The sequence below is a fragment of the Coptis chinensis genome, chromosome 6 (assembly GCF_015680905.1).
Source record: "Coptis chinensis isolate HL-2020 chromosome 6, ASM1568090v1, whole genome shotgun sequence".
Lineage (NCBI taxonomy): Eukaryota > Viridiplantae > Streptophyta > Magnoliopsida > Ranunculales > Ranunculaceae > Coptis > Coptis chinensis.
This window is the reverse complement of record NC_141461.1, coordinates 35,610,628-35,625,690: the sequence shown is the minus strand read 5'-3', so window position 1 is coordinate 35,625,690 and position 15,063 is coordinate 35,610,628. Positions and strand designations below refer to the sequence as shown.

Below are 15,063 nucleotides of genomic sequence, written 5' to 3'. Positions count from 1 at the left end.
TATATATATATATATATTTTTTTTTTTTTTTTTTTTCATCTCAAAACATTTGGAACACTACAATATATGTAGTGACGGAGTCAGGAATTTATTCCAGGGTGTGCCGACGGTGAACCCTGCAAGTTTCCAACTCATATGAAATAGTGTGTACATGTGATTATTAGTTGGTTTTATTTTGGTTAAATAATTGCATATCTAATTGTTTGACAAATTATTAATTTCTTTGGTTAAATTAATATTTTGAAAATCAAAATTATATAAATATTTTGGATAATAGAAATTTCCTTATTTTGAAAGTGTTGGATGACAAATCAAACCTACTTGTTTGGTTAATTAGACTAAATGAAATTATTAATTGTGTAGGCTAGTTCATAATGTTATTTGATTTGTCTGTTTTTTCTCTTAAACTCTAACTTCTACACCTCCATTATTTAGTTTTTACATGAATATAGTTTTTGCTTTAAATAAGGTGTCTAACTAGTAGTCTTATATAGCCCATAATATGTTTTTACTTTTTTTTCCCTCTTCATTTGTGAATAAATAATAGCACTTGGGCGTAATGCAAAATAAGTTTGTGTAATGCGGCAACAAAGGAAAGTTCTATAACACCCGGCTATTTCTATTTATTATTTTTATAATATATGATTAATATTAATAATAAGAATAAATAAAACAAAAAATAAGATACATATTAGTTAAGGATAGGAAACCCCATAGGTAAATAAATAACCTTCATTCCTATTTTTTTACACGTAGAGTTGAATTTATACACATAAAAGAAAATAAAAATGGAGTTTTTCACATAAAGGAGAAGGAAGGATTCTTGCTAGAAATCTACTGATAGATAGTTGTCGGAGTGTATCACGAGTGAGTAGATACTGTTATCTTTCATTGAAATTATCGACATTCACATGACTATGTATGTTAGTCTATTTAAAATTTGTTTATTCTGTCCAAACATAAGTTTCTGTATAAGTTACGATTTCTATCGATACCATGAGGTTCAATAGTTGAAACAAACCTTTATTGGGGGTTTAAATGTTTGAATGGGTTGATTTTTATTTGATTGATTGTATTGAATTGTGTTATGTGAACTGTCGATTTGTATTCGTTGAAACTGTTGGTTTGTTTGGGATGTGAAATCTGATCAGTGGAGGCTCTGAAAGAGCAGTAATGGCGTCAAAATGCGATTTGTGAGGAGTGGGGGAAATCAAGTTTTGACTATACAATAGTGTTGGTTTTTGCTGGGGATTGAAGCTGAGTGGTTTCAGTGGGGTTGGTTGAGGGCTACTGAAGTAGCTCAGGTGGTGTTAATGGTGTCAAAAATGCGATTTCTGGCGAGTGATGGAATGGGGTTTTGATTGTATCCAAAGATGGGGTTTTTAGGGAGGAGTAAAACCGATGGGTTTATAGTGGAGTAGGGTTGGTGGTTGTGGTGGCTAATCCGGTGGTGGGATACATTGGTGAGGAAGAAGAAAGACCAGCGATGTTGTTCTTTTAGTTGGGCTTGGGCTTGGGCTGAAATACTTGTGGGCTTAATTGTTTTGTTTTAGATATTCACATATGGGCTTTAGTTTTAGTTGGGCTTGGGAAAGGCTAAAGACTTTTGGGCCTAAGTTTTGTTGAGTTGGGCCTAATTAGTTTTTGTGTGGACCAGGTGTAGGAACCGTTATGGTTGCATCGAATGGTTTACAAACCATGAAAAACCTATGCACAGCAGAATAAGGGTGTTCACGATTTGGTTAAGAATCATACCTCTGAACAGCTGTGATATCTCTGAGAATCCAAGCTCTACGAATCAGCAACCTCTTGATCTTCTGTTGTATTCCTATCCTTAGAATGGACGTTGTGTGGGCAACGATCTACCAGCCCTTTCTTTCTCTCTTTGCCTCTCTTGAGCAATCACTGAATATTTCGGCCAAGAGAAAAAAGGTTTCTTTATATAGGCTACAACAGGGACCATGAGGAGAAATTAGGGTTAGAGTCTTGGCGATTGCTTCTCAAGTTAAGCCCCGACACACACCCAAGTCTATCAACAAATGGCTTATTCCACTAAAGGTCATTGTTGCACTACCGCCCTAATCCTAAATTATGTGTATTACGGTTATGGGCTCCATATTATATGCTCGTTGATCACCCCATGTTAAGATATCGAATTCCCGTTGATTAAGTCAAGTTACTGACAACTACATTAATCAACTTCTTATGTCCTTGAGTAGTACCACTCAACCTTATTGTCATGTCGGATTAAATCCACCTGCAGGGTTTACATGACAATTCTTATGAGTTCCTCAAGGGGACATCATCAACCCGACTTCTTGTGGGTCACGGATTCCTTCTATAATCAACATCACACCTTACATACAATGTCATTATCAAATCCATCGAGTTTGTTGATTCACAAATGAATCTCACTCATTGATGATTTAAAGTAATGTACAATGCATGTAAGTGCCCATTATTATATCCGGATTAAGAGGACAAACATCCATAATAATAGAGGTGTTTGTTCTCTTATATAGTCAGTATAAAGAGAAACAACCTCACTTGGTCCTGTTCAATACACACAAAGTGTACTAGTGTAATCATGTAGTCAAGATAGACTAATACCAAATTATACTGCAACCATACCAATTGTTTGTCCAAATCCATCTATGTTGAAAACGTTTACTTATACTTTATAAGGTACTGATGATATGATCTTCTGTGTGTCACCACACACCATATCATCTACAACATAAAGTATTAGACGGATGCATATAACTAATAACATATATAATATGCATAACATTTGCCCATATGATTTTCACTCAAAATATAAATAATTAGAGTTACTACAAAAGTAATGCTTTTAGTATATAACCCTATCACCATCACTACACCATAACAGCTTATTTGTAACGGATGCACATCCGTTACAAAAAATATTAGTAACGGTTATTTTCCGTCGACACAAAAGCGTGACAAATATTAGTAACAGATATTAGTGACGGATATAGAGTGTTAGAAAATTTAGTAACGGTTATCAAGTGTTACTGAAATTAATTTCAGCAACACGTATCAACCGTTAGTAATTTTATTAGTAACGGTTATTTATTTTGTGCTTGATTCATTCCCAAGAAATAAAAATATTCGTAATTATGCCTTTGTGACACTTGCCCTTCCGTTACTATCACTTTTGCTTTGTAACGGTTACGTATCCGTTAGTAATAATTTGTTATTTTAAAAAAAATTATTAGAATTTTCTCTTCTGTTTTTTCACAAGCCACCTATAACAACTCCCAAATTTATAAATATTTACATTCACAAATATTGTCATTCATGTAAAACAAATAATACTCACTTGGAACAATTGATAGTCAAACAACACTTCGTTAAATAATTACAACTTAAGTCTAGAACTATCATATGTTTATAGCTTAAGAAATTAAAACTTAAGTATAAATAGAACCGCACCACCTAAGTACAAGCTACATAATTATCCGAAAGTAAACAATCCTTACGCATCAAAATGAAAGATCTCATCTTCTCCGACATAACTATTTTAAGTATAGTTTTTACAACACCTTGCGAACTATGATTCGATATCTCCAAAAGCATGTAGTCTTCACTCTTCCATATGACATCTTGATTATGCACTTGTGACTCATCAACATATGGTGAATGTCACCTTTCCCCAAACAATATTTGAAAACGATTAATAAGCGAAGACCCTTTGCAACCAAAGATAAACATCATATTACTAAGAAGGGGATGAATAGGACGACAAAAACTAACTTAATAAGGTCTTTAAACCATAAACTAAGGTAGGTAATGAAAATTAATCTAGTGAAACTATTTACAATTAACCTTCTAAGAGTTCTCCTGCAAAGAATACACTTGAATTAAATCCAAAGTAGTAGACAAAAGTTTTAAGCTAAAGTCCTATAGCGCGAATTGCAACTATGGTTGGTCATCGAGCTACCCGAGTCGAGTATTGGCATGCTCAAGCTCGACTTCGCACATTTAGTGAGCATGCTTTCGAGCTCGAACTTGACTTCGAGCTTAATATAGGCACAAGCTCAAATTCAAGTTCGAGCACAAGCTCAAACTCAAAAAAAAGAAAGAGATTCACAGTTTACATTTCAAACTAAATATAGTTCATTTACCGTACCTAAAAACACAAGTTCCAACTAATAAAACAAAACCCCATCTTGCAAAATGATTTTAAACTAGCTATTTGGGAAGAAGACTAGACTAACCTCTAAACTAATTAAACTAAGTCAACGGAACTCAATCTCGCCTTTGTCGCAAGAATAAAAAAAAACCCAATAGCCACACCTAGGTCATATTTTGAATTTTCACACTTAACTTTAGTGTTTACAAGAGATAGGTCATAAATTTTTTTAAGGTGGATAGATGGTTAATTAGTAAACTTTGATTTCTCTTAAGTAGCTTGTATAAGCTATTGGCGTGAAAGTGAAGGGATAAAAAAAAATGGGTCTGTAATTGTTTTATTCTAACCTTGTATGCACTTTCAACTAACAAAGAAAGCAACAATGTGAAAAGGCATCGTAAAGTGACATATTGATCAAGCACACCAACAAACAAACAACAGGGAAATATGAAAAGGGTTACCTTAGCTGTATTGGAATGTATTCCCTATTCTACATGCGTCCTTTCCTGCCTCTCTGGCTATTCCTAAGGTTCCTTTTGCCTCCCTTGCTTCAGCGTGCTCCTTCATTCATTGTAGAACACTAGAACACCTTGGTAATACCTTCTGAAACAGGTTGTAACAGCTTACAAGTGGAGTGTCTTAATCAGTTAATCTACACAGTGAGGAAAAACTTTAGCAAATAACTATGACATCCTAACACCTTAATATCTAAAGTAAACAGTGAATGCATTGAAACCTTACCAAAGAATCAAACAGGAAAGTCATGAGAGAAAAGAATATTTGGAGATTTTTTTTTTTCTAGCAGTGGTTTCACTTACCATGTTCAGGCAGACTTCATAGCAAGTAGATGTCCAACATATCTCAGAAAAGAAAGAAACAGATATAAGTGCTAACCTTTCTTCCTGTGACATGCATCCTAGAATGGATGCAAATTGACGGAAAGATGCATTCCCCAAGTAATTTGTTCAACTCTGCTGCTCCACTCACACTCTTCATAAAGATGACAACTTGATTGAAATCCAATGCATCAAGGAGATCATTCAACTTGCGATTCTTCTCTCCCTCAGTTAGTTTGATGTAATGCTGATAAAAAATGTTGGCAGAAAAATTTCATCCGCTAAACAAATAACTATGACACAACCAGCCTTAACAGTAGCATAAACATCAATATGTAGATTTTAAGTCTCATGTATACCTGTACAAGCCCGTGTAAGGTCAGCTTGGCTTCATCATCTACATAAATTTCCATTGGCTGAAGACAAACATTCATATTTAAAAAATTAGGAGCGTTTCCTCAAGCTAATAGATTTGAGTACCAAAACAATGAAGAACTGACAAATCTTCAACTCATATCCCAATCCAAATAATTTAAAGACAGATGCTCACATTCTCAATGAATCTCACCCAAAAATATCCTACTACTCCCCAAAAAAGTCAACAATGCAAGGTAAAGTGGCATAATACTAGAACGATGAAAGCTAAAGACAGATGCCCACATCAACGAGGTAAGATGCTGATCACCCAAGTACGAATGAGTTGGACAAGATAAATGTTAATAGACAACCTAATCACATTACAAAAGGTAATCCAGGCAGCAATTTCTGGATCCTTGCACCAACATTAAAACCTAAGGTACCAAAGGAAATAGCAACTAAAGATACGCTGAAGTTTGTCCAGATTAAATATTGAAACCACCAAGTCCATTAATGTGATTTGTTGCAGAAACATGGCATTACAAAAAAGGACAATGGTCATGTTAAAGAAGTATTGGCTCAAGGACATTACGTCTTGCATAAATATCTTGCAGACTGGCCGTATCTCCTTGCTAAGGGTTGCAGAAAACATCATGACTTCCTTATCATGAGGAGTCATCTTAAAAATCTCCTGCACATCTTTCCGCATGTCTGCATAATTTAAAACATTCAACAACAAACTGGAATCAAGACAAAAAGATGTAACAAAATAATTTACATAGAGGTTAAAACCAGAAACTAGAGAGTCAAAACTGACTTATAAAGTATTAAAAAGAATTACCGAGTGACTCCAGCATCTTGTTACATTCATCAAGGATAAAATGTCTCACATTCTTCAAAGGAAGGTCCTTCTCTCTTGCCAGTGCCAATATCCTCCCAGGGGTTCCAACAACAACATGTGGGTACTCATTTTTTAATAGATCTTTATGATTTTTAATATGGACACCACCATAAAAAACAGCAACCTTAAGATCAGGTAAGTAGGTGCTGAACCTCTCAAACTCATGACAAATCTGCCACAAATGCCCATTATCAAAAGTAAAAAGTTACCATCACCCACAACAAACGGTGCAAAAGAATGTAGTTATCATCAAAACACTTCTTTTCAAGTTCCAACAAGTCACAGATAGAAAGACATACCTGGTAAGCTAATTCCCGTGTATGGCATAGAACAAGAACAACTACTTGACCAGCACTCGGTTCAATCTGCTGCAGCGTTGACAAAACAAACACAGCTGTTTTCCCCATACCAGACTTTGCTTGACAGATGACATCCATCCCCAGGATAGCTTGAGGGATGCATTCATGTTGCACTGATTAACCAAAAAATCGGAGTGAACGTTCCTCAGTAAACACAAATTACCTTCTGGATCCTTTTGAATGAAAGGTTACCGGACCAGTTTGTCCTTGATAATCAAGATATGGAAATAGTATATTACCTGTGACGCATAAAAGAATAAACAGCTTAAGAAAAGACCACATAAGTTTAGAGTTTCTTGTTTTTCTTTTCTCAGTTTGAATAGAACTAAAATGTAAAATAGCTAAATAAGGAAACAAAATAAACATGTACAGTTGGGTATAATGTAAATCTTTCTGCATCTTTTTTTCCTAGATTTAGATGAATGAAAAACAAAATGGGGAACTACAGACGGACAGGGAAAAGATTCATACACCAACCAAGACACAACATAGCTTCAAAAGTGACGGAGTTCAACAACTCTCTCCAACACCCAGCCCACTTAAAAACTAGTAGTTTGAAGACGACAGAAAATTGCCAACACAAGTTTAAACTTTGAAAAAAAAAACAATAACCCAGTTATCATGTTAATTGTACACTGACTGCACAAGTAAATTTTCTGCCTTACCAAAAGATAGTGTTGCTTGACCTGAATGAGGTGTCTACATCCTAATGATTGACCACTTGACGCCACTAACATATATCCTGCAAACAGTGCGAACTGAATGCATTAAGTAGGTATTGCACATTACACAAAGATCAATCCATCAAGTCTTTTAATTAGTTCATTCCCCTTGAGATGACACTTGCGTTCACTTTCAAATATATAAGTCAATCAAGGAATTTATGACAACGAATAAGTAAATATGTTAACAAATGCATGTAGAGGGAGGGACATGGCATTATCATCCAGTGTCCAGTGTCCTGTATGTATCACGATATAATAATATCTAGCCCTCAAGAAGTACCCAGTGTCCAGTGTCCTGTATGTATCACGATATAATAATATCTAGCCCTCAAGAACTTACTTATTTTCTATAACACCTTCTCAAGTTGAGCTGATTTTTTTACTGTACCAAGTACAAGTGGACAGTTTTCTAGATTAGTGACAATCTTGCTTTATCATTCATAGATTTAAGATATGGTCAAAACTCAAAACTAAATCTCCAAGTCCTCAAATAATTTTATCTTTTAATCTTTTTATGTGCCTCTGCTTGAAGCTCAAGGCATTTATCAAGTTCCACCTAACTACTTTCGTTCACAACTAGTTACTCCTTATAAGATTTTGATTCATTCGTTTAACAAATTTGGTTGACCTAAATTTAGTGGGAAATACAAAGTCCAATTAGATTTATCTAACAATCTCCCCCCAACTCTTTTTCCTTCCTTCCAATGCAAATCCAGTGCGACATATATAAAACAAAAGCTACCAACAAAGTAAATCCGATTTGCTACCATAGCTTAAAATTGTCCAAGTTACTTCAAAAATCTACTCAGGTGTAATGGAAGATTGATTCTCAATATCAGTGCTGGTTACTAAAAAACAATATTAAAAATGAGACACACCTCCATGAAACAAGTGACTATTGAACAAGGTGAGGGTCACTCAAATTCATGGAAATTATATAAATAAAATTAAACCAACTTAAATAAAGATTTGAAAAAAATACCAAAGCAATTGAGCATTCAACATTTGGCAACTGACCGTAGAAAAATTCCAATCAATTAATTTCATATCAATACTTTGCAAGAGAAGCTTGCCAAAATAAAAACACACCAAGGCAAAACTATTTTACACTATTTCACACATGGCAAATAACCCAGCTTCTGAAAACATACTAGTGTAAGTGTTTGCTTAAACTTTCTATCGATTGTTAGCCTTTTGTTTTTGAGTAGAACATGCAGAAAATTATCCAATATATAATAACTTCAATAATTCTAGCAATGTGTAACACTTGTTGGATTAAAATTGTGTCCTTTAACTCAATAGTGTGTATGTCCCTTCATCTGAAAAAATTAGAACACGAGACAAACTAGAACAACACGCATGCCCTCTTCGATATCAGTCGGAGAGACTTTGACACCAAGCCCGACAACAAACAGAACAATACCAAAGAAATGTTCCCTTCTTTTCCCAAAAATTCCTTCAAGCATGCACACGATTAATAATTAAACATAAATTATGATTCCAATTTGCTTAACATTCATAACATATTTGGCATCTTTAGTATTCGGGTTAATTTTCCTCGTGCATCTTAAACCTAGTCAGGAACACACACAAGTTGAGAGATGGGTACATAAAAAGCACTTGAAATTGCACTAAAAATATAGTAGAGACATAAACTTGAAGAGGCTGCTCCTCATGCATCATTTTCTTATCAAAAACAAGATTATATTGACTCGGAGCAGCAAAACTTGTCTAATAACACCATACTGCCTATTGGAAGCCCAATCTAGCATATCATCAAACATCTAGTACGCACAAAACATAACCCCACATTAGCAAATAATTTCAAATAACTATTCAACAACTTAATTACCTGATCAGGAGATGTTTTCCAGCAAATTAAGGTAAGAAGCAAGGCATGACACATGAGTATCTACAATTTCTCAGTGATAGTACAATGCTAAGAAACAACACTAAACATACTACAAAATTCCCCAAAACAATAACACCAATTAAAGTTTGCATTTTTAGAGATCGAGAGTTACCTGAGAAGATATTTAAAGCTTCAAACTTTGATTCAATCCCGACTTGAAACTAAACAAACAAGAACACAAAATTATTTCAAGGCTTCAAAGTTTAGATTCCTAACTTCAAGCAAATTGAACTTGAAATTTGATACCTGAATTGAAGAACGCGGTGGAGGTATTTCGGAACGAAGAGATAAGTGTTTTCTATTTTGCTGTTACAAAATAGAAAGAAGGGAAAATGAAAAAAAAAAAAAAAAAAAAAAAAAAATATAAAAGGAAGAACAATGCCGGCGATGGCAGCGGTTTTCTCATCACTTATCTCGCCGCTTTTTTGTTACTGAAAGGGTGTGAGTCTGAGAGCTAAACGTGAGAATGAAAACATTTTCACCCACTTCCAATTGTTTTCATTTTTTATTTTATTTTCTGTATAGGCAACACTCAATTATCCGTTACTTAATATCAAGTAATTGTTACGAAAAAAATCAAGTATTTGTCTTGAGAATATGTAACGGTTGGTAGCATTTCCAACGGAACAAAAGTGTGATAAACTTTGTAACGGATGAATAAGTGTTAGCAATCAATTTTACTATATGTTGCAAAATCAGTGTTATGGTGTAGTGCATGTCTGTTGAGTTTGAGTGAACCGGATTCTATTAATTTAGATGGGCTTTGGGTTAGAGTTTGTTTTTGGGCCGAATTTGTGCCTGGTTTGGAATCGAGTTTTTACCTAGTTAGGGTCAGATTCAAACTCTCGCCAAAACATGAAAAAGTGAGTTTTATGAGTCTTTTTTCCAACCTAATTGACCTTGTCGCATTTCGAGGTCTGTGGTGGTAGATATGATGTCTGGACGTTTGGTTGACAGAGAACAGTGCGTCAGAAATCAGTTTCTGCACACTGTGTTCAAGTCCAGTTTTAATTTAGTTAGAGGTTGAACTAGATTTTTATGAAAACATGAAAAAGTAAGATTTGGAGGTCTGCTTTCTATTTCAATTGGCCTCATCGCATTCGAAGGCGTGTGAAATTAATTTTGGTGTCTGGAAGTTTGACTGGCAGAAAATAGTGCGTCAGAAATTAGTTTCTGCACACTATGTTCGAGCCTAGTTTTCAAACATTTAGAATGAGATTGAGTATTTTTGTAAAACATAAGAAAGTAAGTTCTGTGTGTTAGCTTTTCAAATAAAAAAACCTCGATGCATTTGGACACCTGTGGAAAGCGTTGTGTCATTCAGAAGATAGTCCATCAGAAATCTAGTTTGCTAAAAATTAGGATTTTTACCAAGTTTGAACTATTTTTACTCAAAGATAGAATGACATTGGGACTTCGAGTTCTACATGAAAAAGTAAGTATACCTATCCTAGTCTTCAAATAATCAAGTGGTGTATAATTTGGATGGCTATAGGAAACGTTATTGTTTTGGCAAGTTACCTAGATAACCTACCATGTTTTCTTTTTAGCAGAGCTCTAGTTAACTTTTCTTATTGTAATGAGATAAATGATTTTACTTAGACATACGAGTGTCTTGAATCTTGATTGCTTAATTTGACATTTGTATTATATTCCAAGTACAATTGTTGCATATACACTAAATGTTAGTATATATTTATGTTATATCACATGACATGTTACATTAAAGTTTGTGTTTAATATATATATAATTGAGAAATAAAAGGGAAATGAAGTGTGCAATCTTAAAACATGAATTCTTATTGTTATTTGACTTTGACTATGTGGCTGATAAGAACTATGAAGGCTTGATTCCAATCTTGAAAGATTTGGATACGTAGGCAGCTTTGAGCAAAAGTGCAGCCACTATATTATATATATTATGTATTAGTTATTAGTTATTGTGATAACTATATGTGTACAATGTTAGTACTTAATTGTGTACGTGATTGTGGTTGTTTAAAATGTATTCACGAGACATTTAACTAACACGTTATTCCTGATTGAACCTTTTGATATCTATGATTTATATAATTGATAATGAGGTGAGTGGATTAGTTATTGTGTTTGGAATCTTTAGTAACGATTCTATTGTTTGAAACAATGTTTGTTTTGTAATGAAAATATTATAATAAATGAGAACTCTTGAGTGTTAAAATCCGGTGTAAAAGTGTCCGGTGAAAATTTAATGTGTCACCCACATCTTTAGATCTCTCCACGCCTCTTTGATGAAAAGAAATAAAAGGAAGTGTTTATGACTAATGATGTCATGGGAAAAGCCGCCTTAGAGAGGAACTAAGGCATTCGCCTTGCGGGTGGGATGTATTCCTTGAGTGTACGAGAATGTAGGTCTGAATTCCTTGAATGTGGCGGGAATGACCTAAGGTATTCATTGAATATGTCATGAATGACCTGTTAGTGTTATGATAGGTATTCCTTGAATGTGGCGGGAATGACCTAAGATATTCATTGAATGTGCTATGAATGACCTGTTAGTGTTATGATGGGTATTCCTTGAATGTGGCGGGAATGATCCAAGGTATTCATTGAATGTGCCATGAATGACATGATATTTTGTTATGCCCAAAAGAGGCTTTGTGTATGTGTATGGAAAGCCCAGAGATGGCTGTGACTCACAAGTTATGAGTTTACAAGATGAAAATATGTTTCCTGGAGGCGATATCCCCGCTTGGGACATATGTCTTGTAGTGGTACTCGGTGTGAGTGAGGCACACGGATATGTGTGATTTGGCAAATTTGTTAAGTGCAAATCGTGGAGTAGGAACTAAAGGTTGGGCTGTGTCTTTTAATAAATGAGTCAACGAGATAATTACTAAGCAAAGTAAAATATTGATTTTACGTGTGACTGAGTTATTGCATATGAATATTTATGTATTATGATGTACATGATTTCTTATGATAAATATATACGTAGTTTGTGTGAGTTGATACTCACAAGGGATGAATGTACTCCCTGGTTGTGATATTTTTCTCCTTCTCATAAGTAGACGAGTGGTTTTAAGAAAAATATTGGTTTTAAGTATGAGCGAGTTGTTAGATATGATTGGTGATATATTATGATATGATGCATATAATTTTTTACGAAGGAATGTGAATATGGTTAGCGTGATATGATGGATATGGTGGTGTGATATGAATGTTAGTTAATATTGGTGATATATTATGATATGATGGATATGGTGGTGTGATATGAATGTTAGTTAATATTGGTGATATATTATGATATAATGGATATGGTGGTGTTACATGAATGTTAATATTGGCGATATATTATGCCAGATTATATATACCCATGATAGTTGCAGTGAGAGTGAAATAGATGTATACTATAAATGATTACGTTTGGGAAATCTAACTTTGTTTTGCAGGAGGGTAGGACTTATTAACTTTTTGTGCAGAGACGTTGTCCTACCCTAAGACGACGTGCTGGCTTAAAGGTAAGGTGTATCAAACTCATATTTAATTAGGTTATCATATGTGCATTTACTAAGTGGATTGTAAGTGGTATTTATGTTGTGAGTTATTTTGGAAAGTGGAAATGATGAGTACTATTATATGAGATTCTTGGAATTGTATATTGGGGTGAAATCTTACTTGGGAAGAAACTAAATGCCGTTCTGGAGAAAACGGAACTAACTTGTCTTCCAAGTTGAAATAATTGTAATTGTATATTCCTTTATTTGAAATATTGAACATATTGTTTTTATATTTAGTCTTACTCATACCAGCAAATTCAATTTGCTGACCCATGTTTGCTTTGTTTTGCAACGTGCGTGTGTTTTTGGAAACATAGATGATGGAGTTCAGTGGATAAAGATACGTGATTTGGATTTGCTCTTGGAGTCTTCTGGCTTAAGTTTTTCTGAAGTGTACGGTTTTATTTTGAGACAGATATAATAGAGTCGGGTAGTTTCTTTGTAGTTTAATAATGTGATTAAAGGATTGTTCCTTTTGGTTTTAAATTTGATCTCAGATTTTTAATATCGTGGTTGATAATATGTTATTAGGGTTTCGTTTTGCCCTGGGTTTTCAGATGATTGAATAAGGTGGCGATTGAGAATATTTATATCAGTTTTTAAGACTTACCCCCTGTCAAGTTTGCTAAAATGACTTCCCCCCTAGTTCTTCACTATTTAGACTTCCCCCCCAAGACTCACAACAGGACCGAGTCAACTGGTGTTGACTGTGATCTTACTATTTGAGTTATGTGAAATGTCTTAAATACCCTTTCAGACCTAAAATTACCTAAATACCCCCTTGACTAACCACACACGAAACAGTTTGTAATGTTTGTCTTGAAACCAGTAACTGTCGATTTAAATCAAATAAGGCTTTCCAAAGCTATTCTTCCAAATGGTAGGTACAAGAACGCACAATGTCACGCAACAGATAGATGATAAATAATGGTGACCATTAACTAATTTTTTTTCATCCTGATTGAGTTAGAAGTTAGAACCAGATCAGGAATAAGCATTACGTGGTTCCAATATCATACTTGAACCAACCTTTATTCCAAGACTTGCTAAGTAAATCTGAGGAAGAGTTTGGATATGATCATCCAATGGGTGGTCTTACGATTCCTTGCAGTGAGGAGATGTTCGTGAATCTCACTTCTCATCTGATTAATAGCTCATGAGAGAGGAGAAACAAGGAGACGGGATTTGCTAACATTAAATCTGTCAAAGAGGAGGAGGAGGACATGGCACCTGAAGATTCACAACTTCACATCTTCTTCTTTCCACTCATGGTTCACGGTCGTATAATTCCATGCATAGATATAGCTAGACAATTTGCTGCTCTTGGTACTAAGTCTACAATAATCACCACACCTTTAAACGCGCTTCGCTTTGGGGATAGTATAGATGGAGACAAACAAGCTAGCCTAGATATTGAATTTCAAGTGATCCCATTCCTTGCGGTAGAAACCGGGTTACCTGAAGGATGCGAAAGCACGAGTTCTCTGGCATCTCCTGCTATGCTCATGAGCTTCTTCAAGGCTCTTGGCATGCTTCAACAACCATTTGAGCAGCTGCTTCAAGAACATCATCCCGATTGCATTGTGAGTGATGCATTCTTTCCTTGGACAACAAATGTTGCTGAGAAATATGGAATACAAATGCTTTGTTTAATTTGCATGGAACGAGCTACTTAACTCTCTATCTAATTGAAAATATTGAATGTTATGCCCCTCACAAGAAGGTTACATCCAGTTCAAAAGTCTTTGTGGTGCCTGGACTTCCATACCAAATAGAGCTGACAAAGTCACAGATGTTTAATGGCAGTCTCTCAGATAATATATCTCCTCTCTGTTTATGCTCTGCACTATTTGGTTCGAATTTAAGCTCAATTCTATCCCCTCTCTGTCTACGCTCTACACCGGCCAATGATCGATCCCCAAAGCACTCGTTTTCCCTCTCCAGTACCTCAATTATGTAAATTACATATGAACTTCTTGGCACTGACTTAGAAACAGTTATGAATTTGTAAGTGCTTTATTGCTATCAGAGTTATAGGAGAAAGAAACCAAGAAAATAACTTAGAAATGAAAAATATTAACATGTTCCACGCATATTAAAAAGCTCGGAATCGGAGGTCTACCATTTGAGTTATTGATATCTTGTATACATTGATCAATAGAGTTTTGTCGATATTTTTTTTTTCTCAACAAACAATCTATACAAAATAAATTAATGGATCTTTTAGTATTACCCCCCCTACTAGATGAGCCAATTAGGATTTACCCTAACTAGATGGGGA

General features: G+C 34.8%; 2 protein-coding genes across 9 annotated transcripts; one reads left to right on the top strand and one right to left on the bottom strand.

Moving 5' to 3' along the window:
- Positions 1-4,711: 4,711 nt before the first annotated feature.
- Positions 4,712-9,616, bottom strand: LOC147492748 (DEAD-box ATP-dependent RNA helicase 15-like). 8 transcript variants are annotated; one of them, XM_086565659.1, is made up of 9 exons: positions 9,493-9,614; positions 9,359-9,407; positions 7,275-7,351; positions 6,550-6,848; positions 6,191-6,422; positions 5,942-6,060; positions 5,352-5,408; positions 5,051-5,239; positions 4,712-4,808 (listed from the first exon to the last, which is right to left on the bottom strand). In XM_086565659.1, the coding sequence occupies exons 4-9, from the start codon at positions 6,685-6,687 to the stop codon at positions 4,800-4,802; spliced, it is 744 nt and encodes a 247-aa protein (XP_086421785.1). In that variant the 5' UTR covers positions 6,688-6,848; positions 7,275-7,351; positions 9,359-9,407; positions 9,493-9,614; the 3' UTR covers positions 4,712-4,799. The 8 variants fall into 8 exon arrangements, with proteins under 8 accessions (XP_086421785.1, XP_086421783.1, XP_086421779.1 ...); XM_086565657.1 differs by lacking the exon at positions 4,712-4,808 and adding an exon at positions 9,187-9,246 and having other exon boundaries at positions 4,972-5,239; positions 6,550-6,722; positions 9,493-9,616; XM_086565653.1 differs by lacking the exon at positions 4,712-4,808 and adding an exon at positions 9,187-9,246 and having other exon boundaries at positions 4,972-5,239; positions 9,493-9,615.
- A 4,385-nt stretch (positions 9,617-14,001) lies between these two features.
- On the top strand, positions 14,002-14,742 carry LOC147492747 (scopoletin glucosyltransferase-like). Its single transcript, XM_086567632.1, has 2 exons — positions 14,002-14,309; positions 14,408-14,742. Exons 1-2 carry the CDS (start codon positions 14,006-14,008, stop codon positions 14,740-14,742), a joined length of 639 nt encoding a protein of 212 aa, XP_086423758.1. The 5' UTR covers positions 14,002-14,005.
- The last annotated feature ends 321 nt before the right edge of the window (positions 14,743-15,063 follow it).